This window comes from Sminthopsis crassicaudata, chromosome 3 (genome assembly GCF_048593235.1).
Source record: "Sminthopsis crassicaudata isolate SCR6 chromosome 3, ASM4859323v1, whole genome shotgun sequence".
Classification (NCBI taxonomy): domain Eukaryota; kingdom Metazoa; phylum Chordata; class Mammalia; order Dasyuromorphia; family Dasyuridae; genus Sminthopsis; species Sminthopsis crassicaudata.
This window is the reverse complement of record NC_133619.1, coordinates 76,222,541-76,248,693: the sequence shown is the minus strand read 5'-3', so window position 1 is coordinate 76,248,693 and position 26,153 is coordinate 76,222,541. Positions and strand designations below refer to the sequence as shown.

Sequence of the window (26,153 nt, the reverse complement as noted above, 5' to 3'; positions counted from 1 at the left end):
TTGGGTGGGGAGAGAGAACAACTTCATTTGAGCAGACAGGATTTTACCTGGGTGTAGACAATCCTGCCATCTTGTTGTGTACGTACTCTGGGTTCCAAGAGGCATTTCTAGCCTCAGTAAATACTTATAATCCTTAGTTTATAAGAAAAACTTCCTTAGTTCAGTCTCCTACTGTGGGATGTGGCTCCTGATCTAAAGTATCAAGATAGGTAAGTAAATTCTGAACCTCTGAAGTATGTGTTTGTTTGTTTAAGATCACTGATGGGGGAGAAAAGGATCTTTACTTTCCAAAGTTTTCTTGAAGACATGACCTGACAGGACTGGTATTCAGAGGATTTTACTGGAGCTAGATTCATAACCAAAGATTCTGCTCATATAAGGGAAATGACCTATACCCTTTTCCAACTTACTCCTCCAACTTTTCCTCCTGCCTTCTTCAGGTCATTGAAGAGGAAGCAAGATGAGAAACTTAGGAAGCCAAGTTATCTAACAATTCCATGTCTCCTCAATATTTTAAAAATCATTGACTAAAATCTAAAAAAATTTAAACCCACTTTTAAACATAAAGGTGCTATAAGAACAAGAGATATCTCAGAACAGTAATAGATTAAGAATCAACAGAGATAGGTTTGGCTTAGACAGAAACAAGGTCAGATTCTGAGATCTAGTGACTAAAAAAACCAACCACTCAATTGCAATATATGAAGGTCACTATTCTGATGAGCCTACGGCATTATAAAAGTATGCCTCACGAGAAGATTTACACCAACCGTGAGCCATATGGGAAATTAAGATTTTGACTTAAAGGGGCATATGTCTTAGTCCTTTGCTGGCAAAGGAACAATATCAGATGTGGCTCATCCTAATTCCCAGCCTCCTGTGATAAAGATTTAGAGGTCAAACATTATGGCTGTATCTTACTTGTATTGTGCCCTATCTCATTCTTTAGAACTTTTAAAAAATATTCATATTCTTCCCTTCCTAAAAGCTCTGAAAGATTAATTTCAGATAAAAGGTCAGTGTCATTTTGGTTGGGATAGGTTCTGTAAGTCCCAAAGCCACTTCTTTGAGATTATGTCCATAAACCACCAAATACTTTCAAGAAAAGTGATCAATACTTATTGACTTCAACTTCCTCTGAGTTGGCCACCCAATTTTGACATAGAATTTATCTTGTTCCTAACCCTCATATTGTCTCAATTGTGACTATCTCAATCACAAAGACTACAAATGATTGCCTAGAGCAATCATCACTATATCATCACCACCACCCGTACTGATTACAAGAGTCATGAAAATACACCCACTACAAGATTTCAACATTTTCTTTACAGGAATAAATGCACTCTGATTCTGGGCAGACTTCACTAAATTAGTTTAACTCCATGATGCTCTTTGGCTTAAAAGACTGATCTGGCTTCAAGTCTTCTATATCAAGGAGGTCCTAAAGAAACATACAGTCCCTCCATACCACACACATTGCAATGCAGGCACATGCTAGCAATTTTGTAGTAACAAGCTCATTATAAAGCTATCTTACCATCTCCCAGAAATGCAAGAACCAGAGAACAATGCAAAAGAGGAAATGCCAATTAATTACTGAATGATCACATCTAATGAACTCTGAAATTCCCCTGCTGTTGGTGAGTGATAAAAATCAGAATTGCTGGAGGAACTAGGGCTAGTAAAACCCTAAGTCTATTTTAACAGTGAATACATGGAAGGATGCCTCCTATAAAAAAAACAACAACAAAATATAAACAAAATAAAACCAAACCAAACACAATACCCAAAGTTCTATAATCACATACACATGAATTAATGACAAAAGCCTAAATACACAAAGAGCTCACAAGATGGCAGGCAGATGCCTACAGTGGCCTACATAACTAGATTGCTGCTACTTTCTTTTGTGGAAAGGGTAGATTACCTAAATCCCATCACAAAGAATAAACTTCACCAAATTTATAAAGGTACTTCACTGTCAATGAACAGCAACCTCCTAAATGACCTCAGAGACCTAGTGGTCCAACCTATATCCAAAAGACATCCCTTCTACAATCTTGAAAAAAAGTCATTTCCATTTGTATCTCTTGGGAAGGGATAATTAGTACCTCTGTATACTTTAGGACAGCCCTAATTTTAGGAAATGCTTCCTAATACCAAGCCTAATATCACCTCTAGAACATATGACATCTTGAAATCTGATATCAAAAAACCAGCCATTCCTTTCCCCTCACTTCCCACCTCCCACCTCCCACCGCCATATCCTTCTTAGAAGTAGCCTATGGAGTAAAACAAGCTTCAGAGGAGTAGTGGGTCCCTTCCCCTGTGGGTCTAAAGGGGGAAAAAGGAGAGAAAACACATGTGTCCTACTTGTACCACTACCTGTGTGAGTCCTCTGGTGGGCCTTTAAGTGGGAGCTTTTTGTATAAACCTTCCGGCACCCGTTAAACTGACAACGGTGAACCCTCTTCTTGTTTTCTGGGGAGGCATCAGCCCCCATTCCTCCTTGTTCACTGTCACTCTGTCCACTCTTTACAGTCCCAGCAGATGCCACTGCGGCTGCGGCCGCTACACCTCCCACCTTTACTGAACTAAGCGAGGCCTTTTTGGCCACCAGTTTCAAAGTCACTGTGCCATCTACAGCTGAGAGAGTCTGTGAGGTTTTGACCAAATGGCGGCTGAGCTCGGGGGAAGAAGGAGGCGTTAATGAGGTCACTGCATTGAGTTGGGCCTGGTTGACTGCTGTGTAGCTGTCTAAGGAGGAACTCGGAGGCTGCAGGCTGAGGCAGGTCTCAGATAGCAGCTTGTCCCGGGAGAGCAGGATGTCCACTGCGGAGCTTTTCTCACACGTGGATGCTTCCATGGGGAGCAGGAGTGGATCCAGGCGCCGGAAGCTTTCCTCAATGCTGGGGTGGGGAGTGGCATGAAGGAAGCAGTCCAAATCCTCACCAAAAGTTTCTGAAATCCTCCTGGGCTCTGTCTGCAAGTAGCGTTCCAATTCGAGGCATGTCTGCAAGAAAAGGAAAGAAACAGCCATCAGAAGCCAAGAACACCAGGAGCCTACTTGCTGGCAGAAGGTGAAGGAAGAAATTACAAGAAGGCATTTCATGGTCAGAACCAGGGCATCAAGGCATAACATTCTCAGTCTTCTCATGGGATCTTACGCTGATTCTCAGAGGCTTATAACAGGTCAAATACTATTACCCCAACTAGCTGGATGGGAAAATGGGAACTCAAAAGTGGGTGCCTAACGACACGTCAGAGATGGAGGAGGACCCACAAAAGACAATCTCCCTTCTCCTAACTCAGTTCAAAATACTCAACCATTATTTTAAGGTGGCGCAGTGGATAGAGCATCAGCCCTGAAGTCAGCAGGATCTGAGTTCAAATGTGGCCTCAGACACTTGACTCTTCCTAGCTATGTGACCCTGGGATAAATCACTTAACCTCAATTGCCACAGGGGGAAAAAAAAGAATCACCAAACCAGCACTTTGAAGCTAGAAGAAAGATCAGAGATCAGTTAATCTAAAAACTTCATTTCACAGCTGACAATTTTACATATCTGTAGTACTGTATAGAATGTTTGGAGTTCAAAGAGACCTTAGAGATAGTCTAGTTCCAACTAGCCCATTTTACAGATGAAATAACTGCTCAAGTTTAAACCAGTTTTAGAGGTGACTCCCATGTGAACAAGAAATAGGGAAATCAAATTATAAACCCATCCTAGTAAGAGTAAGCCTTCCTCTTGTCTGATATTCTCCTTTCAAGTAACTATTAAGTAGGCAATAAAAATAAAAATCAAGTTTCTCTGCTCTCTCCCAAACATTGTCGTATTTCTACCAATATTCTTTAACTGAAACACAGTATCTCTGGTAAACAAGAACTAAATCATTTTTATAAGTACCTCTTGCAGATAGTATGATAAGGATAGCACTGCTACTGTTTCCAAAAACAATTGCAACATGCTTTGCAACAACCTTATATGTGAATCCTGTTACAATTGTTTAGAGTCCTTGACCACATTATAAAGTAGCTTCATATACAGTTAAGTTATCTGGTAAAGATATATCTCAATAAAATCCAAAGCTCCATTTCTTACATGACTCTCAAAAGTATAGAAAAGAAAAGTCCAAAATGTTCATCACATCTGAAATTCTTGAGCCATTATTAAGCACAAATCTTTGGAACAGCATGAAATTGTCTTCTAAGGCATGTTTGACCAAATAAATGTCATTAAAAACCCTTCTTAATTGTTATTGTTTTTAAGGACTGAGGAGAACTCAATGGAGAAGCATTAGGATAGTGCACAGAAGGTTAGTTCTTCTAGTGAGGAATACCTACGTGCAAATCTTGCTTCTGACACGTATTAGCCATATGATATGGGCAAAATGCTCAGAGCAATCATGTAAGCTATCAGTTATCAGAGATGAAAGGAGTTTTTATTTTAGAAAGAAAATGAAAATTTTCCAAATAGAAAAAGTTCTGGATTTGGAATCAATTAGTCCTAAGTTTAAATATGAGTTTTATAGCTTCCTATCTATATGGTCTTGGGCAAATCACAACCTCCCTGGCACTCGGTTTCTTCATCTATAAAATGAGAAGGTTGAGCTATACAACTTCTAAGGTCCTTTCTAGCCCTTTAATTGTCAGTAATAATTCAGAACCTTCATGTCAATCTGTTCACACTTGACCAAATGTAGAACAATCACAGTCAGATATTTATAACAAAAAAACTGGAGGGAGAAGGAAGGAGACTACCACTGTATTTCCATATTACTGTTTTCAAATCTATTTTTTAAAATCAGATGTTCTGTCTTTAGGCTTTTATTCTCAATCATTTATCTAATCTGTAATGTACCTGTCAACAAGTTAAATATGTCTCTATTTTTGTGGCATTTACAAAGACAGAACAAAAGAGGGAAATCAGCCTTCTGGTAGAACTCTGCATTATTAGATAAAGAGACCAGATTTGAGCTTTGAGGTGCCTTTGGGCATCACTGTTACTTAAAAAAAGAGATTATGCATAAATAAGTGATTCCAACATTCATTCAACACCAGCAGAGTGCACAGCACTCTTCTAATATGACTATTAACACTGGTATTAATAATATCACCTTCAGGCACTTGGAAGGAAGAAGTTTAGAGAGAAGGAAAAAAAGAGATCACTCATTCTTCTCTTTAAAGGGCTTGGGATCCAAAACTTTACATATGTACAGGGGACAAGTTTAAGCAATGAGAATTGAACAGAGATTTTCCTGGTGACAAAACAGCATTTATTCTACTTTTGGTTTGTTGTTTTTAATCTGATCCTTAAATGCATCTATCTACCTCTATGAGTCATCATCAGTGAAAGTTAAACACCCTCTTGGTTTCTAGGAACTGTCTTCTTTAACTTTTCCTCCTCATTCTGTCTGGAATATTATACCAGAAAATTCTACCTATGCACGCTGCCAAAATAGTCCTGGCTATTTTTTCCAGTAGTCACATACCTAATACTACTGTTCTATTATAAAAAATCTTTTTTTTTTTTTTTTTGGTTGGTCTGATCATCTTAATCTAAAACATAATAGGTGACTCCTTTGTCTCCTACCATCTTGATCATACCAAGGCTATGTATGTCAAAGGGCCTCTAAGTTACTTGCTTTTGAGGACCATATGCTGATTGGATCAAGCCCAATATTCCCTAAAGACCTCAACAGTACAAGTTTTGCTGATGTCAACCTATATTTCTGTAAGTGCAAGGGCTCTGTTGGGAATTATACAGCTCATCCCTTCCATCCCCAGCTTAAATCAAAAAAGCAAATTTCCTCAGCTTTCCTATTCCAAGCAAGAGGTAACTTCTCTCTTTGAAAAGGGGAATAAAATGAAACAAAGCAGAACAAAATAATTGCCATCCTCTCCCACCATCCAAGTTTGTGTACTATAAACACCAAAAAGCTTCAGTTTAAATTTGTATCTATTTCACTATAAATTATAATTATTTTATGTTTAAATTTTCTTCACCAAATTCCCCAAACATCTTTATTGTTATCCCTCTAGCTTCCTTTCATTTTCTATGTTTTCCTTTACTTCTTCATTTCTCTTTCCTTTTTCTCATACCAATCTACCTGAAAAATAGTCTGTTAGAGATCAGTTAATCTTCTCCTCATTCATATTACAAATTGAAACTAACTTCTCTCAGAAACCCTTCCAAAGGTCATGGGTGACAGTACAATGCACTGATATTTCCAAAGCACATTTTCAAAATCAACATTAAACATTTCTGCTATTTAATACCTCAAGATTATAATCTCTTTAAGAGTTGTCCATGGGGGCAGCGAGGTGGCACAGTGGATAGAGCACCAGCCCTGAATTCAGGAGGACCCGAGTTCAAATCCGATCTCAGACACTTAACACTTCCTAGCAGTGTGACCCTGGGAAATCACTTAACCCCAGCCTCAGAAAAAAAAAAAAAAAAAAAAAAAAAAGTTGTCCATGGATTTTTAAAAATTGTTCTACATCAGATGTTCAATCAATGTTGACTGAATAAACATTTTTCAGTCACTTACTATGTACCTAGAACTATGCTTGATGTTGAGGGAGATATCACAATAAAAAAGACATGACTCCTGCTCCTGATGAGTAAGAGAAAATGATAATTGCTTAAAGAGTTACAAATGAGATGATGGAGAAGTTCTGAAGGAAAGATCATTTCTGAATTGGGGGGGGTGGAGATTTGCAAAAGATTCCATGGAGAAAGCACCTCATGATCTAGATCTTGCAGGATGAGTAACATTCAAAGATGTAGGGAAAGGAGGGGAGGAAGTGTTCCAAGTATAGGAAATGGTAAGTAAAAAGTGAAGTAATGACTACCTAAAATAAAGGTGAAGATACAAAGGTAGGTTGAAAGTTCTTCAATGCCTGGTTAAAGAATTTCAAATTTATGTATTAGGAAATAAGGATTTATTAAGCCTTGGGAATCATTGGAATGATACAATTTGATTTATGATTTATAATCTAAAGGAAGCATAAAGGAAAAAGAAACTAAAGAAGGGAGAAATTGTTTAGGAGTTGAAATGAGAGCCTAAAATAAGGTGAAGAAATGGACTTGATTCTTATTTTGGAAGTAAACTTGATAGTACTTGGCAACCAATTGTATACCGTAGGTGAGGGACAAAAGGGGGAAAAATGACATGGATTTCAAAGGAAATAGGTTTTAAGTATAGGTAGCTACTTGAATGATGGTGCCATTAACAGAAAGAAGAGGGAAGAAGAGTCACTCTTGGAAATATACTTGATAGTAACTGACAAATGATTAAATGCTGGGGGTAAGGGACAAGAAGTTTAAAAAAAGAAGACAAGTTTCAAAGGAAATAGGCTTTGGAATGAGTTAGAATTTAAATGTTAAATTAACAGGTTTTTTAAAAAATCTTTTGCAATTGTAGTCAAACAAAGAACAGATAGATATTTTAGACAAAAACAAGATGAGTTCTAAAATGTATTGGAAGTAGGATAAGGAAGATTTAGCTTAGCAATCCCTAGAGTTCCAAAAAGTATGGGGGGCATTGAAAAGAGAGGGAGCTTAAGAACAGTTCCCTATGTTAGGGAAAAAAAATCTCCTATGTTAATTGAAACATAAATGTGATATTGCCTCAGATTAAATATTGACATCACAAAGCTAAGAAGCAAAGCTAAGCTTTTTGTAATGGAAAATAACTAAATCACCCTATGTTACCTCAAACTAGGCATGTGTGAAAGTCAAGCAGAGACCATTGTAAAAATTTTCAGCGTGAGTATATATTTATACTTCAGAAATTGGAGAGTGCACAAACTGAGGATCGACTTAATATTTTGCTAATTCTTTAGACTTCAGAAAGTGATAGATAAAATGTTAATAATGAAGATTAAATTTAAAAGTGTGGCTTGCATATATATATATATATATATATATATATATATATATATATATATATATATATATATATATATATATATATTTTTTTTTTTTTTTCCTGCAGAGCTGGTTGTTAAAAAACAACTTATCCCTGTTTCTAACTTTCCTGGCTCTCCTCATTTGATTAGTGTAGTACTTGAAACACAGAAATTTTCAAACTATTCAAAGCCCTATTTGATGTAAAAATAGCCTGCAACCTGACTGTGTCCACTCTAAAAAATATGGTATATTTACCTCTGTGCTTTTCAATAGAGATACACAAGGTGGATTCAAAGCTATTGTTCCAATGTTGAACCAGGTTCATTAGACCTACCCATTAAATCAACAGTCACTCAATCAATAGTTGAACAATTTCTATTCTGTTGAACTAAGGAAGTGCCTTACCTGAAATATGCCCAAGTGGGATGCTCATAAATAAAAATCAAAAGAATTGAATCTTACTATTGAATTTCACTGAAGTAATCCAGAGTTAATATAGCAATAGATCCATCTAACCAGTGTCTGCAATTTGTAATCAATCAGCAGTTATCTAGTAGCCCTTTGGTGGAGTTCCCCCAGGTATTCCCACTTCCACATATTCCCAGGTAAAGAAGTATGATCCCAAACCCTAGGACTGCAAAATATCATTTGGGGCAGTTCTAGGGAAATGAAAGGGTATGGAATATAAGGGGACTGATGATATGGTCTCTTAGTGATTCTTGATCACTTAGATATCCTATCCCTCTTCTCAGATCTGGAACATGATTGACTTAAAAACACATTCAGCAAAGATGAATAAGGCATGAGCTGTGGTTCCTAGGCTGAATGTTAGCCCAGATAATTGCACTTTGCCTGAGTAAACAGCACCTGAAGATTTGATCTCCCAAGGGATGCCCTTTTCTGTCCTTTATTACTAACAGTTCTGCCCTGAGTGGTTAACCATGGTGCCACAACCCCAAGTGAGTCTGAAATACAGAAACAGAGGGACTAATCCCTGGTTTGCCCATACCCTTTCTCTTGGGGTTGTTATCATGAATAATTTACTTTTTTGTGCTTTGAGATCCTCAAGGGCATCTTAAAATGGAAAGTTGAAATTAACATGGAGAACCAAATGTCAGCCCTCAAGAACTTTGGGGTTGCTATTTACTAAAATCTCAGGCATACTTTTTTTGGTTTCTCTAACTCCTATTTGCCAATTTTTCTATTTGCTTATTTTAAACCATGGGTTAACCTTTTTTTTTTGTCATAAATCCCTCTTCAGAATAATGTTTTTTGAATAAATGAAATGCTAAATTAATGATAGGAGATTAATGAAAATAAATATGTAATTACTTTCCCTTCCAACTTCCAACTTCATGGAATCATTGCATTTACCAATATGCCCCTTACTTGACACACTTATTACAATCCATCTGGTTTTTGCCTTTTAGATCCTCCTTGAATTCCTCAAGAAATCTAAATTGATGAGATCATAGAAGCCTACTTCACACACCTCCCTTCGTTTGTACTCTGGCATTTGCAGTTATCAGAATTGGAGTTGAGATAGGAAGAATGGTCAATACTTGTTGAGGTCTACTACCATTTTCTTCCAAAGGGGAAATTTTAAAATATGCCTAAATGATCCTTCCCACAGTTACCATGGTCTTCTGTCACAGAACTATACAGTAACTTAGATACCTAGACCCTGAATCCCAAAGATGTTTAAAACTAGATATTTAATTGAGGGAAAATGTGATCTTTTTGTCTCAGGTCAAGGATTTTAAAATGGGGTTAGGCGACAAGTGGTCTTAATACTGGCCTACATCATTTTATATATACATATATATTGTGTATATATATTTGTATATATATATATATATGTACACATATACATATATTCCCATGTATAATATATATCCATATATTGTTTATGTGTGTTTATATTTTTCATACACACACACACACACACACATATATACACATTTAATCAAATATATACACATATATATCCAGAGAGAGAGAGAGAGAGATCCATATGTATCATATATCCACATATTATGGGTATAAATTAGTTATAATAAGCTATTCAAAAGTTAGGAATCATTTTCTGAGATGTTTTAAAAACCAATAGCTAAGCAACTTTTCTTTTGACTTTCATTACTAGAAGGTATTTGAGTGGAAGGTCAGAAGTAAATGAAATTCCTTTAGGAAACATGGATAAGCAAGTAATATCTTAGTGAGGTGTTCTTCTTACTGCATTTTTTAAGCAATCAGGTGGGAGGAAACAAAGCCATCTATAGTACACCCCAGAGGTACAATAGTATTACACATTACTGTCAGACTTGCTGAACTCCACAGAATAACCAAAGTATTGTAACCAATGTAAGACTTCATTTCTTCAGATAGCTTCTCACATCAACTAGTTGCTTGAACTGAAATTGAATTTACATTTTCCCTTTAGTGATTTGCAAAATCTGAGAAACAATGTTGTGAACATTAATTTAGTCCAATGTAAACATGAAAATGCTGAAATTTATCAAAGCTGTTCCAGAGTTTTCTTTTCCCAGAACTGTTTTCAAAATTGTTATTGTGGGTTTTGTTCCCTTTCCTTGGGTTGGGAGAAGGGGAGAGCAGGGTAAAAAGGGAAACTATTTATTGAAAATATTTTTCTAACCTGGTACAAATCAGTTTCTTTTTTTTTTATTTAAATAGTATTTTATTTTTCCATTTACATGTAAAGATAGTTTTCAACCTTAATTTTTAAAAAAGATTTTGATTTCCAATTTTTTCTCTCTCCCTCTTTTACCTCCCCCAAACTGCAAGCAATTTGATATAGGTTATACATGTACAATCAACAAATCAAGTTCTAAATAACCGTCCCATTTCATCCTCCGAGATTTCATAGCATCCTAAAGCCTGGAGCTCATCTAATTTAATCCTTTTACTTTTAGATATGTGAAGCTTAGGTTCTAGAAAGAGAATAATGACCAAGGTCATACCTCAAACATCCAGCTAGGACTACAACCTGACAATATGTCTTTAGCTGCCACTGTGGAGCAAAGAGCCTGCATTAGATATTGGAGTAAGTTGTAATGGCATAGAGTTCTGACCAAAACAGGAAGCAGCAGTTTTAAAGGTTTAGATCAAGCCCAAATTGGTATTTTAATTTTCTTTGCACTTCAACATATATTCAGGTGGTTTGAAGGGGTAGACGGTTTCTTTCTCTATTCCCCAAAGACACTTGAAAATTAACCCATGTTCCCCTTTTGTGGGATCACAGATTTGGAGCTGGAAAAAAACTTAGAAAACTATGGGTCAACCCCCACCTCCATCACTTTACAGATAAGGCAACTGAGGTACAGAGCAATTAATATGTGCCCAGCATGAAACCTTGAAATGGGATTTATGCCCAACCTTCTCCAGTCACTACTCCAATCTGCTTCTTGCTTCTCTGCATTTCAGAAATATACGTTAAAAGAATTGGCACATTGGCTAGATGTTCTCTGAAGGACTTAGGGGAAAAAATGAACAAGACTTTTCCTAGGAAGAAAAGTGCATATGTTTTAACTTTAGTGGTACAATGAATCCCATGTCAGTAAGACTAGATCCATAGAGGGATCACAGAATCTTAGTAAATAGAAATATGAGGAGGGGTGAACTCACACCAATAAACCCACAGATTCATCAATGTGTATAATAGGAAAAAGTCCACTTGGGAGAAAAAGACAGCCCATTGTCCTACACAACTGTTCCCTCATCTGGTTCACTGTTCTTTTGGCTGTGGTTTTCTAGGTGATGAACAAGAAAGGGTTCTCAAATTCTTCCCCATTCCTACCAGTCTACAAATCACAAAGAACAATAGTCCCTCACTGTTATTTAGGATTAGGGGAAAAAAAAAAAAAAAGATTCCAGGTGCTGGATAGCTTAACTAATTCCAGAATTCAAATCATGAAAAACTATCACTGGTATATATGATTATAGATTATACTATTTCTGAGAAAAAAGATCGGATAATATCCTAACCCAGAACCAACCCCATTCTCTACTTAGTATGAAATTTAGGACCACTGGAGCATAGACCCATCTGTTACTATCCAGACAAAGAAGGAGTCTGACAATTCTCTCCATCTTTTAACTTTCCTTTATATTTGATGAGGCAAATACAGTATAAATATTTTATTTTAATGCAATAATTCATCCTAAGAAGAATGGGGGGAAAAGTGCCATGAGAAAATAAACTTAATCTTAGATCTGGATGGGAGGGAGACAGAAAGAAGGCAGACAAAATGTGGAAGGCAGAGAAAGTCCCAGAGGATGAACTCATTCAGCCTAATGACAAAGCCAATTGGTTCTGGCTCCAGAAAGAGAGGACTCTATCTTTCCTCTTCACTCTGGCCTAAAGACTTCTGAAGAGCCGATCACTTTAAGGAAGGAAGACTACCCAAGAACAACAATGGCCCTGACCAGCTTTTTGTATGTAGTAGTTTTTTTTTTTTTTTTTCCCCAGCTTCCCCATTAATTTTCCATAAAGAGCAGTTTTCTCGATGAGCCCTTGTCAGGCGAGGCCTGATGCTTCAGAAACCTGTAATTATTCTTGGTTCCCCACCCCCCACAGCCTCTGCACCTGTGTCAGTTCAAGACACCAGCTGGCCACATCTTGCCTCCTGCCTTGGAGGTGGGGGTGGGGAAGGCAGCCCTAGTTGAATTTTCCAACCAGCAGAGCCCACCACCCTCTCCCAAAATGGAAATCTGTATTTGACAACAAAAATAAAACACATGGGCACACTCCTCACCAATCTCCTCCCATCCCCCACTATGTCTTGCCAAAGGAAATAAACAAACATTAATGGCCTTTAAAATCTCCATTCAAATCAACTATGTTAAAAACAAACAAAAACAACAACAACAAAAAAAACATTAAAAATGGGGAAAGCTGACAAGGGGTTATTAATACTCTTCTTACTACCCTTACGCTTTTTCCCCATCCCTGCCTGCTGCTAACTTTTCAAGAAGCCGAGACTCTTTCTTTCACACACATACACACAGAGTTCCCCTCAACCCAACTCCCCAAATCCCTTTGCACTTAACTACTTAGACAAGGGGGAACATGCCGAACACATTACATCACCTCCCCTTTCCTCTTCCAAATCACTAGTAGGGGCTGACTCAGGCTGTTGGTATTTTTTAAATAAGCCAGTTTCATTCACTCCCTCCCAAGATATTGTTATTCCCTTTTTGGTTGGGTTAATTAAGTACACATTCTCTACCTCCTCCTAACTTCCCTCCTTCCCCCACTCCCATTCTCCCCCCCAAAAAAATTACACATACAATTTCATCCTCACTAAAAACACACTTGTATGTACACACAAAAATTAGATTTCCCAGGAATAACATGTTCCAGTCCCAAGAGACCTTTCACGGCAGAGGTAATTTAATGGGTAGTGATCTTCTCAGTGAGGCTTTGTGATCCCTACTTATATTCTTGGTGAAATGTCCAAGATAAAAAAAGTTAGAAAGGGGGCATAGAGTCAGTGGATGTCTATAGGATCAACTGAGCTCAAGACACCAAAAAGTAGCCAGTGAGTCACCAGTGATTATGCTCTTTTACAAAACAGACCTGATTTGTGTAACTTAGAATCATCACTCTCACATGCACCCACTGCACCCACAAAAGCTCATTTAAGTGGGCCCAAACAGACATATTCAGCCCTAGGCTGCTAGCTTCAGCTGCTGCTGCTGTTGTTTGTCTTTCATTCTTGAAGAGGATCAAGACATCAGGAAAGCAATGCCATGACTTGCTTCTGCTAGAGTAGCTATCTTGTCCCTTCCTTATCTAGAATAGCCAATACTACCACAGACTTACATAGCAAAAATAAATCTATAAACATTAATAAGCACCTACTATGTACCAGACATCGGGTTGAGCATCTAAAATGCTTCCAGTAAGTGGGGATCTATTTAAATTATTGACAGAAGCTATTACTAGAAGAAAAAAACACTAGCTTGGGAATTCTGGGAACTAGCTTTGCGACTTTGGGCAAAGCTAGCTTTATCTGCCTAACTCTGTTTCCACCTTTTTAAAACAGGGGAACTGGGCCAGAAGATCTCTAAGGGTCCCTTCCAGCCCCAGGAATCTATAAGCCTTTTAGTTAAGAGGAAAGTTCTTCCTGTGAATTCACAATTTCAGAATTTCACATGGCAATTACTAACAAAGGATCACTTTTTTTTCTTTGTGATTTCATCATCTTAGGGAGCTCCCAGTAATTCCCTTTACCAATTTTCTGGCCAGCTCCTTCTCTGCAATTTAAAATCTTGAAAAGTTTCTGGGGCACAGAGAGGTTATATGACTTCTCTGTAGTTCCCCAGTCAGCAGTATATGTCAGAGATGACATAAACATGGCATCTTTCTGCTTTGTCTGCTGTGTTATACTGTGCAAAGGAGCAGAGATGGGATTTTTTTTCTGTATTTTAGAGGTTAATATTTTTAAACATATTAAACATCTTTCCATTATCCAAGGATATGGTAAGTATTGCAAAGGAAAAAGAAAGAGGAAAGGGTGAGGGAGGGGGAGAGATGAAGGGGGTAGAAAGAGAAGGGAAGAAAGGAAGAAGGGGAGAAGAAAGGAAAAAGAAAAGAGAGAAGGAAAGGGGGAGGGAAGATGAGAAAAAGGAAGCAAAGAGAATGAGAAAGCAAGAAAACAAGATCTCCAGTGTCTAGCACAGTACCTGATATATTATAAGTGATTATAATATAAACATTTGTTGATTAGTTGCTATAAATTAGTCAAAGGATGAATAAATGCGGATAGCTGGGTGGTGCAGTGGATAGAATGCTGGGCCTAAAGTCAGGAAGATTCAAATATGCTTCAGACACTTCCTATCTGTACAACTCTGGGCAAGTTACTATATCTTTTGCCTCAGTTTCCTCTTCTATAAAATGAGCTGTAGAAGAAAATAGTAAATCACTCCAACATTTTTGTAAAGACTCCTCCCCCAAAAAAAATACAGTCACAAAAAATCAGAGAGACTCAACAACAATTGTAGGGACAACTAATTGGTACAGTGAATAGAGCAACAGTCTTGAACTCAGGAGGACTTGACTTTAAATTTGGCTTCAAACACTTAACACTTCCTAGCTGCATGACCCTGGACAAGTCACTTAATCCCAATTGCCTCCACAAAAACAAACAAACAAACAAACAAACAAAAACAACTGCATATAAATGTTACATTATGGAGTCAAAGGAAGTTTGCTTTGGAGGAAGTAAGGAACAGTGGACTAATCCCATCAACAGTTATCAAATGGTTCCCAACATTTTGGGAGTTATTTTGGACAATGCCATCCTTTCTACCCTCAAAGTGCCTCAAGACCTATTGAAAGTAAGGTAAAATCATTTTTTGATTACTTCATTACATTCTGGAAAATAACAAAAACATATGGAGATGTCAACATCCCCTCTCTTCACCATTGTCCCTCTCATTCTCTAAAATGGAAAAAGGAGAGAGGATTGTTGATAGCAATAGATCAGACTTTCCTAGAGATAAATGGAGACTAGTTGTCATAATTTCTCACCTAAAACTTCCTGCCCAAGAAAAGCTTTTTACCTTCATTCATATAGAGTGGAGGGAAAATATTCACTCATTCACACCCATTAGATGTGACTAAAAATGGAATCATCTCTCAAAACAAAGTTCAGTGTATAGGACTGAACCCAAAGGTTCACTTTGAACCCAACTGCTTCACTTCAAGTAAGTACAGAAGTCATTTCTTCATAAAAAGTAAGTATTGCATCATGCACTCAAGGTGTTCATGTATTGATGGGGAAAATCAGAATGCACGAACACATACACACACACACACACATACATGTACACATACCCCGAACCCCTTCTCTTCTTCCCTAGACCCTAAGAGCTCATTACTCTATATCTTGAGGGACTCTTGGTAAAAGCTCAACACAACTTGTTGCTTTCAGATCTCCACAGCATTAGCCACCTATGACCTGTAGATAGCTATCTATGTAACCCTGTTTTTAAACTTTTTTTTTTAATCACAAAAGCAAGGTGTATGAATCAGAATACTCTCTCCATACAAAACAATTCTTTTAGCATGAAAGACTATTTATTCCAATACAGACATCAGGAAAGTTCTAAAAACTTCCAAATTTTACTAACTCCAACCCTGAAGGTTAATTCAGAGGTGATCCTTTTGGAATACTTTTTTCTAGCTTATTCTGATGACTTTCTCATAATTTTCAGATAAAAGAGGGTTTCGTTACATGTTTTGAGTTTGACTTACATAAGCTTTTCTGTTAGGAGGAGGCTACTTATTTCAAATCATAATCCCTTAGATGCTATGTGACCCCAAGCACTGAATCTGGAAATGATCCAAAATCTAATTAAGAGGATATAACACTTGAAATACATTAGGATAGAAGGTGAATATACTAAATATGTGCTTAGGTGGAGCCATATCAATGGGCTGTTTAGTTTGTTTTCATTAACTACCAGCAGTGAAATTTGGAAGCTATTCACTGGTGCTTGAGATGTCTTCTGCTAAAACCATCATTAGATCCTTGAGTCCCCAAGCTCTTCCCTTTTTTGCTCATTGTAAAGAGTCAAAGAAAACCTTTTTTTTTTTCCATGTTGCCTTGGAAGAGGTGTGAGAGAAAGGAAAAAGCTGAGTATTCCATCATGTCAAGAAGAGTAAATTGTGTCTGCCCCACTTCTGAACCACATTGCAATGCCGTGGGATTTCAAATTAACAATTCAACTCAACTTGACAAGGGAGTTATCATTCATTGGACTAAGTAAAAGGAGATCTGGAAGTTCTGATCCCAATAGCTCTGTAACCTTACTTAACCCTGAACAAGTCTGATGATATTGGCTGACACTCACACCAGAAGAAGTGCTACACTCTCAAAGAGAGAGACACTAATTTGAATCATCACTGCAATTCCTCTCTCCTTTGTTCCTGCCTGAACCAATTTTCATACACTTTCAAAGACCATCACCCCACACTAAGGGGAAATCCCAGAAGCATAAGGACAGCATTAGCAGCATGAGGAAGGAAATCAAATTTCCAATATAAATGGGGATTGTAGTTTTGACCTCCAAGGAGGGTTAATACATATGCATGATAGAATTTAGGTTAAAGTGCACTGACCTGATTTAAAATGAACTCTGAAGACCGATGAAAACAGTGACCTTAAGCACAGAAGGACAGTTATGGATGCTCTAAATCTGATCTGGCCTCAATCGTTACATCCACCAACATATGTTAGGGAACATTCAAACATAATAGATTTTTCTCTCTGAACTTTGTAGCAAGGTTGGGGATCCTAGGTGAATTCAAAGTTTAAAGGAGTATTTGAATTTGGGATTAATTCAGAAATATATATATATATATATATATATATATATATATATATATATATATATATATATATATATATATATATATATATTTGCTCTTTATACTATAGAGGCATTTATTTCAGTTTCCCACATTGGAAATTCCTTTTTGAATGGGATTTGCTAAACCCATTCTGACTTTTCCCTAATGTTCTGCTTACTGGAATAGAAACCATGGCAAAACACCAACCTAACTATATCAGTAATTAACCTGAATCAGATACCGGAACACCTTGCTAATAGAGATTCCCTGTAAAGAAAATGTGTTTTATCTCTTGAGAATTTCCCAGCATGGGAGCCCCAGCAGAGACAGTGCCTAGAGCAGAGTTTCACTGCCCACACCAGCATCTGCTATCTTCATGAGCTTCACGGTCATGCCAGGCTCAAGCATCCTCCATAAACAGAGCCTCTGGCATAATGTTAGTAGGACAGGAAAGCCAACCGTGTTGCATCCCTCAGGCTTAATTCGGGACCAACTGTGCGGATGAAAGGAACGCTATAAGTCAAAAGACATGGAATACCCTTTTATCACACCCTGTAAAAGATATACTACATTCTCTAACCAAGATTCACTAGGCAAGACACTGTAGAAAAGACCTTCTCCAGAAAGCATCCAGAAAAAAAACAAGACAAAAGGCAGGAGTCTATACTCCATAATTATAGATAGCATCTTATTGATTGTCCAGTTGGATAATCTACATGGAAAATAATATGGGGATTATGCTTCCTACAAATGTCCTTTCCCGAGATCTGAAAATTATCTGTCATATCAGTATTTTTCAAGGTATTCACTAACATTAATATATTTAGATATTGACTAAATACTTTACACATATTGTATCATTTGATGCTCAAAATTTGATGTGAGGTAGGTATGATAATTATCCTCATTTTACAGACTAAGAAAGGGAAATGATTTGCCCAGAGTCATTTAGTTAGTCAGTGACTGATGAAAGATTTAAACCCAGATCTTTTACCTCCCTGTCTAGCACACAATTCATCATACCACCACGCTGGCTCTGAGATATGAAATATTACAATCCCAATCTTATTTATTGCCCATTCAGGTAAAATGTAACACTGCCCCTCCACACACAATCCCTATCACCATAGTTCATAGAGTTAAATCATCAGTATAACCTAGAACACCACCCAAATATTTTTAATTGCTCATAACCCACCCCTATTATATCCAAGAATCTCAAAATATTCAATAAATTCAACAAACCAATGTCCCTCCAACTCTACTTCCCACCAATTAATCCTCTATTGCTCTTATACAAGCAGATATTCTCAATCAGGAACAGAGTTGACAATACAATGCTGAACCCCAAGCTCTAGCCCATTTCACAAGACCACATTTTCTTTAGGGAGCCTCTATCCTACCCCTGGATATGCCAGCTAGCACTCAGCATATGCCTTTATTTGTTGGGGGATGGAGCAAAAAACCTAAGTCTCATTTTAAACGCTTACTGCTTTGCTCCCTTCTGTTAATTCTCAATTTTTCACTGGCTATTTCCTCTTTCTTTCAGAGGGGAAGTGGGTGGTCAAGATAGCAGTTCCCTTCTACACCCCCAACCACTTTTTTCTCTTCCTTATAATTGCAGAGAAGGAAGGGAACTAGACTAGCCCACAGAAAGCTGCTCTAGTAAGTTGTATGAAGTGCAGGAATTTTAAAAGGCAGAGAGAAAGGTGGGAGGGGAGACAGAGACAGACAGAGTGGGGCAGAGGGGGGGGGAGAGAAAGAAAAAGAGAGGCAGAGAGACACGGAGGAAGGGAGGGACAGGGAGAGAAAGTTGGAGGGAAGCAGGGAGAGGAGGAGGAAGAGAGAGGAAGAGAGAAAGGGAAGGGAAGGGAAGGGGGAGGCGAAAGGGAGGGAGAAAAGGAGGAGGAGGGGGCAGAGGGAGAGAGACAGAGAGAGAAACTTCAAATTTGTAGCTTATTAGAAGCCCTTTTTGTTTCTGTTCAGTTAAAGAAAAATACTTGATGATAGGAATTTTGATGTGTCTTTTCTTTAAGACACACTTTTAAAAAGACATTTCCCAATTGAAGAAAACATATAAATAAAGTTAGACTAAACCAGCCTCTATTAAGTCTATCTTGGGACTAACCGTTCTTAGTTGATTTTGATCATCTCAATATTTTCTATCTCCCATCCATCTTCATGGCTCAAAGAGAAGGAATCCAGTCACGCAAGATGTAATAGCAGCAGACGAGGAGGTTCAGAAGAAGGAAAAACAGCAGTAGATGGGAAACAGACTAGCAGTAATCAGAACTGGAGTATTTACATAAAAACATCTCATTCCTGTATGCAAATCCTGACTTCTAGGAGCAACTAGTTACCTCAAATAGAAGACATATAGAGAAGGGGACCTATCTCTAAGGGCAGCATATTAACTTAAGAGCAAAATGGATACTAGGTGGTAGTGCTATTCCTCTACATTAGAGAATCTGAAGGTCAGACTGTAAATATCTTTGTGTTTGATGATCTGGCAAGCAATGGTCTGAAAGGAATGTAGTACATAGACTCCTATATCTCAAATATGCTTGTATTTTTAAACAAATCTGTCTTAAAGGGGAAATAATAGATGATTGAAGGGGACTATATTATGCCTTGTCTTGGTTTTATCACTGATTCATCACGTGACCTTGGATAAATCGCAGTTCTGTGGCTGTTTCTTTGCTTAGAAAATGTAGTTGATATTAGCTATATTGTTCACGAGTACATTGCCATGATATAAGGTTGGCTGACATCCCTGAAGATAGTTTTTCTAAGGGCAAAAGTTCTAGGAATAATACCATTAGAGAGCCAAGTGAGAGACATGGAAGAATGGACTAGGAAAGGTTCATTTCATAAGTCACCCTCAACAGCACTGGTTGCATTAGATAAAATGTCCTCTGAGGGTTCAAGATAGAGTGTGAGTGAATTTAGTATCTGCAGAAATCTCTCTCCCTTTTTTTTGGCATTGGAGAAAACCCAAAACAAAAATAAATGAACTATTAAATACATAGGAGAATTGAGAGCAGATATTATAATGTCTGCTCAAATAAGAAATTAGCCTGAAAAAATAATCCTCAATCCCCGACACATACCTAGACATACATATGTTTTCTATGTTCTCTAAACTTAACATTTATCCCAGGTTACTTTTACCTTCTGCATCCAATTCTTCCTGTGCAACAAGAAATTCAGTTCTGCACACACATATTGTATCTAGGATATACTGTAACACATTTAACATGTATGGGATTGCCTGTCATCTAGGGGAGGGGGGAGAGGAAATGAGGGGAAAATTCGGAACAGAAGTGAGTACAAGGGATAATGTAAAAAAAAATTACCCATGCATATGTACTATCAAAAAATTATAATTATAAAATTAATAAAAAAATAAACTTAACATTTATAGAATCCTAGGAGGTCTCAGAAGCCATGTAATCCAGCCTCCTCATTTCATAGATGAGAAAATGAGACCGAGAAGTGTGAAGGAAATCGCTTTTCCAAGGTAACATAGATAGCAGGTGACAGACCCAGAATTCATCTTCTGACTTCAAACACAGTGTGCTTTCCATCATTCCATGCTGCCTTAACTCATCTCAGTCATTACCATGGGTCTTGACTCTAAGGTCAATGGAATAATCACTAATAATGAAAAGAATGGAAGCTAGAAGCATCTTAAACATAAAATGATACTCCATAAATGGTAGTTAATGCTCAAAAAGATGGATTATATTATAGGCCCCTCTTAGTGAACCAGCTTTGTGAATGCCAATGACTACTGAATCAAGACATCCTCAATAGTGTCGCCAATAACCCTTTTTTCAAAGTATAGAAAAGTCAAGCCTGGATGTTATTCTAGCATTACCAAATTGAATTCCTCGTGCCATCCTTCTCATTTCAACATTTCGTTAGATTTTTGGATCTCATCAATGCATAGTCTCCCTCCAACACTGTAGATAACAACCCAATAGCACCCACTTATCCTGTGGGACACAAATATCCTGACATTAGGTGAGTTCCAAATCAAGGTGAGCAATATAGCTACTACATCTTGCATGACCCGATTCCTTCTCTTTGAGCCATGAAGATGGATGGGAGATAGAAAATATCAAGATAATCAAACAGATAATAATAATACTTCACTCTGGTGACTACACCACTAGGTTACCTTTCCTAGTCATTCATTTATACATATATACATATATATATATATATATATATATATATATATATATATATATATATATATATATATATATATGTTTTAATGACATCTTTTATGTCACATAGTACATGCATAATGTACATTACATAATGTGTAAGATTCTGCAGTTCACTCATGTCCATTTTGTATAATCTCCATTACCCTCTGGATGAACTGAGATTTTGATTCCTTGAAGACATTGGTATTTCAAGATTTGTAACCACAAAACCTCAGGAGAAAAAAATTGTAGGGGAAAAAAAGGATGTATTTTCACTTTAAAAAAATATATATACACAAATATATGTATGTATATGTATTGTGTACATACATATATAATGTGTATGTAGACACATACACACTAAATAAATAGAAAATTAACATAGATATAGACTATGAACCAGGGATCAAAGGATATAACTATTTTCCAAAGAAAAACCAGCTAGAAATATATGAAACTATGCTCCACATCACTCATAAAAGAAACACAAGTTAAAAAACAAAACATCAATGCTTTATTTCATACCCGGCATATTGGCAAATATAACAAAAAGACAAAAATGTTTAATGCATATATCCTGACAGTATGTGTGTACATGTTTATGTGTACAAGTATGTATACAGATATATGTACATGTGTATGTATACATATAAAATACTTAAAATGTCTGCATGTGTACACACAGAGATAGACCAGCTCAATGGGCTGTTCAAGTGACTTTAAGTCAAAATGTAAATGCCAGATATTCCTGATTCACCTGGCTTTTCCTTTGTATATAGATGGGCTGAACTCTTCTGGGATATTTTCTGATGATACTTTGCAGATTCTCCAAAATTATAGAACTTAATTCAACCAGCATAATATCACTTGCAAATCCAAGCATCTAGAGGACCTCATCATTTATATAAAGTACCTCTCTTCCTTTGGGACCCTGAGCAAGACATCCTCCCTGACTGTGATAAGCACCTCTGATAACATTGTGCTTCTCTGTTTTATAGACTGGGTGATATTTATAATTAGATTGTTGACAAAAGTATCATTTTTGATATATCTAACAGGGAATCATATGATTGTAACTTATGCATGGCAGATATCTTTCTGGAGAGAGCTGTTAAGACTGCATTTTGTGGTCCTGAATCTATTTTTTTTAAATAGTCAAAGAAAGAGTAAATTACACAGAATCCTTTCTTCTCTGCACCTTTTAGTCAACTGTGCAACTATAAAGATGAGATCTGCTGTGGAATGTAATTTGTGAAATCTGTTTATTCGATTCTCATACTTTTAAGAGTGCCCTTCCCATCTATATAAGTTATTTTCAGGAATACTTATAGAGAGAGAAGGTAAGCACATGAAGCAGGAGGCCACCAATCTCCTCTTGGTGACCTGTTGGTAATAATAATGCCCACGATTATATACTAACAAATTACTCCCTGACCACATGGAAGAAACTCGTTCAATTGTAAACAACAGGCAAAGGGATGAGAAGCAAAATGAAGAATATATTAAAAGGGGGCAATGGAAGGAAGAAGAAACAAGATGATAAACAGACCTTCTAAGTAGACTAAGCTGCTGAGGGCAGTGACTCATTTTTTGTTCATATGCCTCCCATTCCAGAGCCCAGATCTGTGTATACAGTGGGTGCCTAATAATTGCGTGTTGGCCTGATTTTCTAAAAGATCCAAATCCCTCAGTAAATTCTGTGTGAATTTTGCTGGCAAAAGGTCTCCAAGCCTAGGTATATTTTTCTCACTAATAACCTCTCTGTTGATGTTTTGCTGGCTTTCTAAGCAAAGAGGAAACCTCACCCATTCCTGTAGGCACGAGTTTATAACCAACCACATTCCACTGGCCAACAACACCCACTAACTAGCTCCTTGAGGCTCTGCTCAAGGGCACCGAGTCAAGCAATTGGATCTGGCTGCTGCCCGGGTAAAAAGTTGGCCAACTCTGCGGAGGTTGGGAGGGCAGCTCTAACTCAGGAGGAACAAAATGTGCAGGTACATTTGACCTTCGGAAATCTAATGCTCCTCTAAAAATCCCCAGAAAACCAAAACATAAAATAAACCCCACCCAGTGCTCTTTACTAAAAGGAGGCCTGGAAAAGGCATTTTAAAAAAGCACGCAGCTAGAATGGAGCCCAGCCCCCTCACCCCAGGTCCCCAGTGGCGGAGAGACTCACAAAAATCAATAAAGATCATTATTAGCTCTGCAATATCATAAAAAAAAAAAAAAAAAAAAAAAGGCTGCACTCTCCTGCCTTTATGGATTGGAGAGATGGGGGAGGGGAGGAAGATTTGCACTGCAAATGGCTCTGAGGGAAACTATGCATCATTAAATTGTTAGCTCTGGTGAGACAATTGCTTGGTTAGCTAGAGAGCACTAGCCTTTGATAACCTCCAGTTTGAAAAACAAAAACAAAAAATTATCTGCCTCTGGTTGCCACAACAGTGATCCCAAGTTCAGGCCAGCCAAACCAGTTAAATTCTGACTGGGGAAAGTTTTTTTGGCCTATTCTTCCCAGCTCAGCCCAAATCCCAGAAACCTCAGTAAATAGGCCCATCAGGGAAACTAACCTTAGGTTAGAAGGAAGGGGGAAAATGGAAAAAAATAATTTTTTTTTAAGTCTTAAAACTAACTCTTCAAAACAATGTGGGCCTACAGATTTTTTTCTTTTGGAAGAGACATAATTTTAAGTTGTTTTTTTTTTTTTTCTTCTTCCATGTGAACAAAATGAAATACTCACAAATTCTAAATGCAAGAAAGCAGAGAACTTTCAACCCTTTCAAGTGCAGAAGAACAAGGACAAATAGATAGATCCTTATTGTTCCTTTCCACCTCACCATGACATTTGGCATGATAATCTGGGCTTGTAGTCCATTCCAGACCCATTAGTGCCTTGCCATATGTTTTCTAATGAAACAAACAGTATCAGGTCTTGTGACCCTACTAGGCTTTACCACTGGGAGGAGGAACCATAAACCACAAAGCAAACACTACCCATGGGTAGGGCCAGTTAGCAGGCTGTGTCAGTTTTACCATGAAAATATAAAAGGGGCTACTTCCTTTTTTTTCTTCTCATTTGCCTTATCACTCATTGACTCTCTGCAATGACAAGGACTATTCTCAAAGCCTAGCTAGTACAATGGATAGAGCCTGGGGGCTGAAGTCAGGAAGATACAACTTCAAATTCTCTGCCACATCTGTATGATCCTGGGCAAGTTACTTAACCCTGTTTGCCTCAGTTTCCTCATCTGTGAAATCAGCTGGAAAAAAGAAATGGCAAATCACTCTTGTATCTTTGCCAAGAAAACCTCATGAAGAATTGGATATTACTGAAGAAATGAAGAACAACAACATTCTCAACATTAGGATCGATGTTAGGTACAGAGGAAGAAGAATAAACCTTGGAGTCACAGGAGTTGACTTTGGAACATGTAACATGCTACCTTGTGATTCTGAGCAAATCATCTGAGCTTCACATTTTCTCATCTAAAATCCATCAGATAATCACTAAGGTCTCTTAAGCTCTAAGATTTTTGATCCCACAAGTAAATCTTCAGGTTGCTATGATCAGTTAAACTTAGTCACTTAATACATTTTGCCTCAGTTTCCTCATCTGTAAAACAAGCTAGAGAAGGAAATGGCAAAAACTACTTTAGTATTTCTGCCAAGAAAACTTCAAAATGGCATCAAGAAGAGTCAGACACAACTCAATAATAACAACAAATATAGCATTGTCCCGGAGCCAGTTCTAACTAACTCAAGAGAGCCGATTGTTAAATTTTCAATGTGAGCTTTGAAAGCTTGGAAATTAGTAAATGTTACAAATCCCAGCTGGATTTATTGTTTTGTTGATTGTCTACAATTGAGAAAGGAAAAAATATTAATAATGCAGATTAAACTTAAAGTGTACCATATATATAGCAGTTTGTTGTTTGTTCCCCCTCCCGGAAACCTAGTTCAATATTTACCAACCCTCTTCTGCTTCTATGTGCAAGATGAAGAGATAGGGATACAAAGACATGACCTAAGAGAGCCCCAAATCTCACAGAAGGTAAGCTTGTACTCAAGAAAGTAAATTACAACAATTTCAGGAGAGAGAGATCACTCATAGCTAGAAGAAATCAAAAAGGGCCAACTAGTCCAGACTCAACTTATTTATTGGTCTTGTTCAAACCTGCCAATTAGAGACTATTTCTACACACTTGGTCCAGTGGACAGACTTTTGCATGCATAAGAAATAAGACTTCGTATATGCTGTGATTAAGGGGAAAAAAAGCAACAACTGCAAAATGCAACACATGGAAAAGATTGATGATCTCTGACTGGCCATAGCTTTCATGTGTCACCAGCTTTGTCAGGTTATATTGTTTTCTATTAGAAAGGAAATGCTGCCTTAAGGATGAAATTGAGTTTAAATCAGCATGCTACCAGTTTGCTGTGTGACCTTGGAAAAATCAAGCAGGGGATCTGTGTAGTCTCCTCAGTATGCCCACTTTGCAAATGGGAGTGGATGTTATTATGATCCTATTAGTAATGCTGAGGTTTTGGGTTGCTTTTTTAAAAGTATTAACATAAATGACATCTATTGAATACCAACAATGGGCAGATTGTAACCTGGATTATAGCATTTGGCTTTAA

General features: G+C 37.4%; 1 protein-coding gene across 4 annotated transcripts in view; it reads right to left on the bottom strand.

Moving 5' to 3' along the window:
• KLF7 (KLF transcription factor 7) overlaps nucleotides 1–26,153 on the bottom strand; it is a 94,372-nt gene that overhangs the window by 46,595 nt on the left and 21,624 nt on the right. Inside the window, exon 2 of one of the 4 annotated variants that reach the window (XM_074298908.1) lies at nucleotides 2,386–3,016. In XM_074298908.1, coding sequence (XP_074155009.1) covers nucleotides 2,386–3,016 — 631 coding nt within the window. Of the gene's footprint in view, nucleotides 1–2,376; nucleotides 3,017–26,153 lie in introns of all 4 variants that reach the window. The other 3 variants (XM_074298909.1, XM_074298907.1, XM_074298910.1) reach the window with 3 other exon arrangements.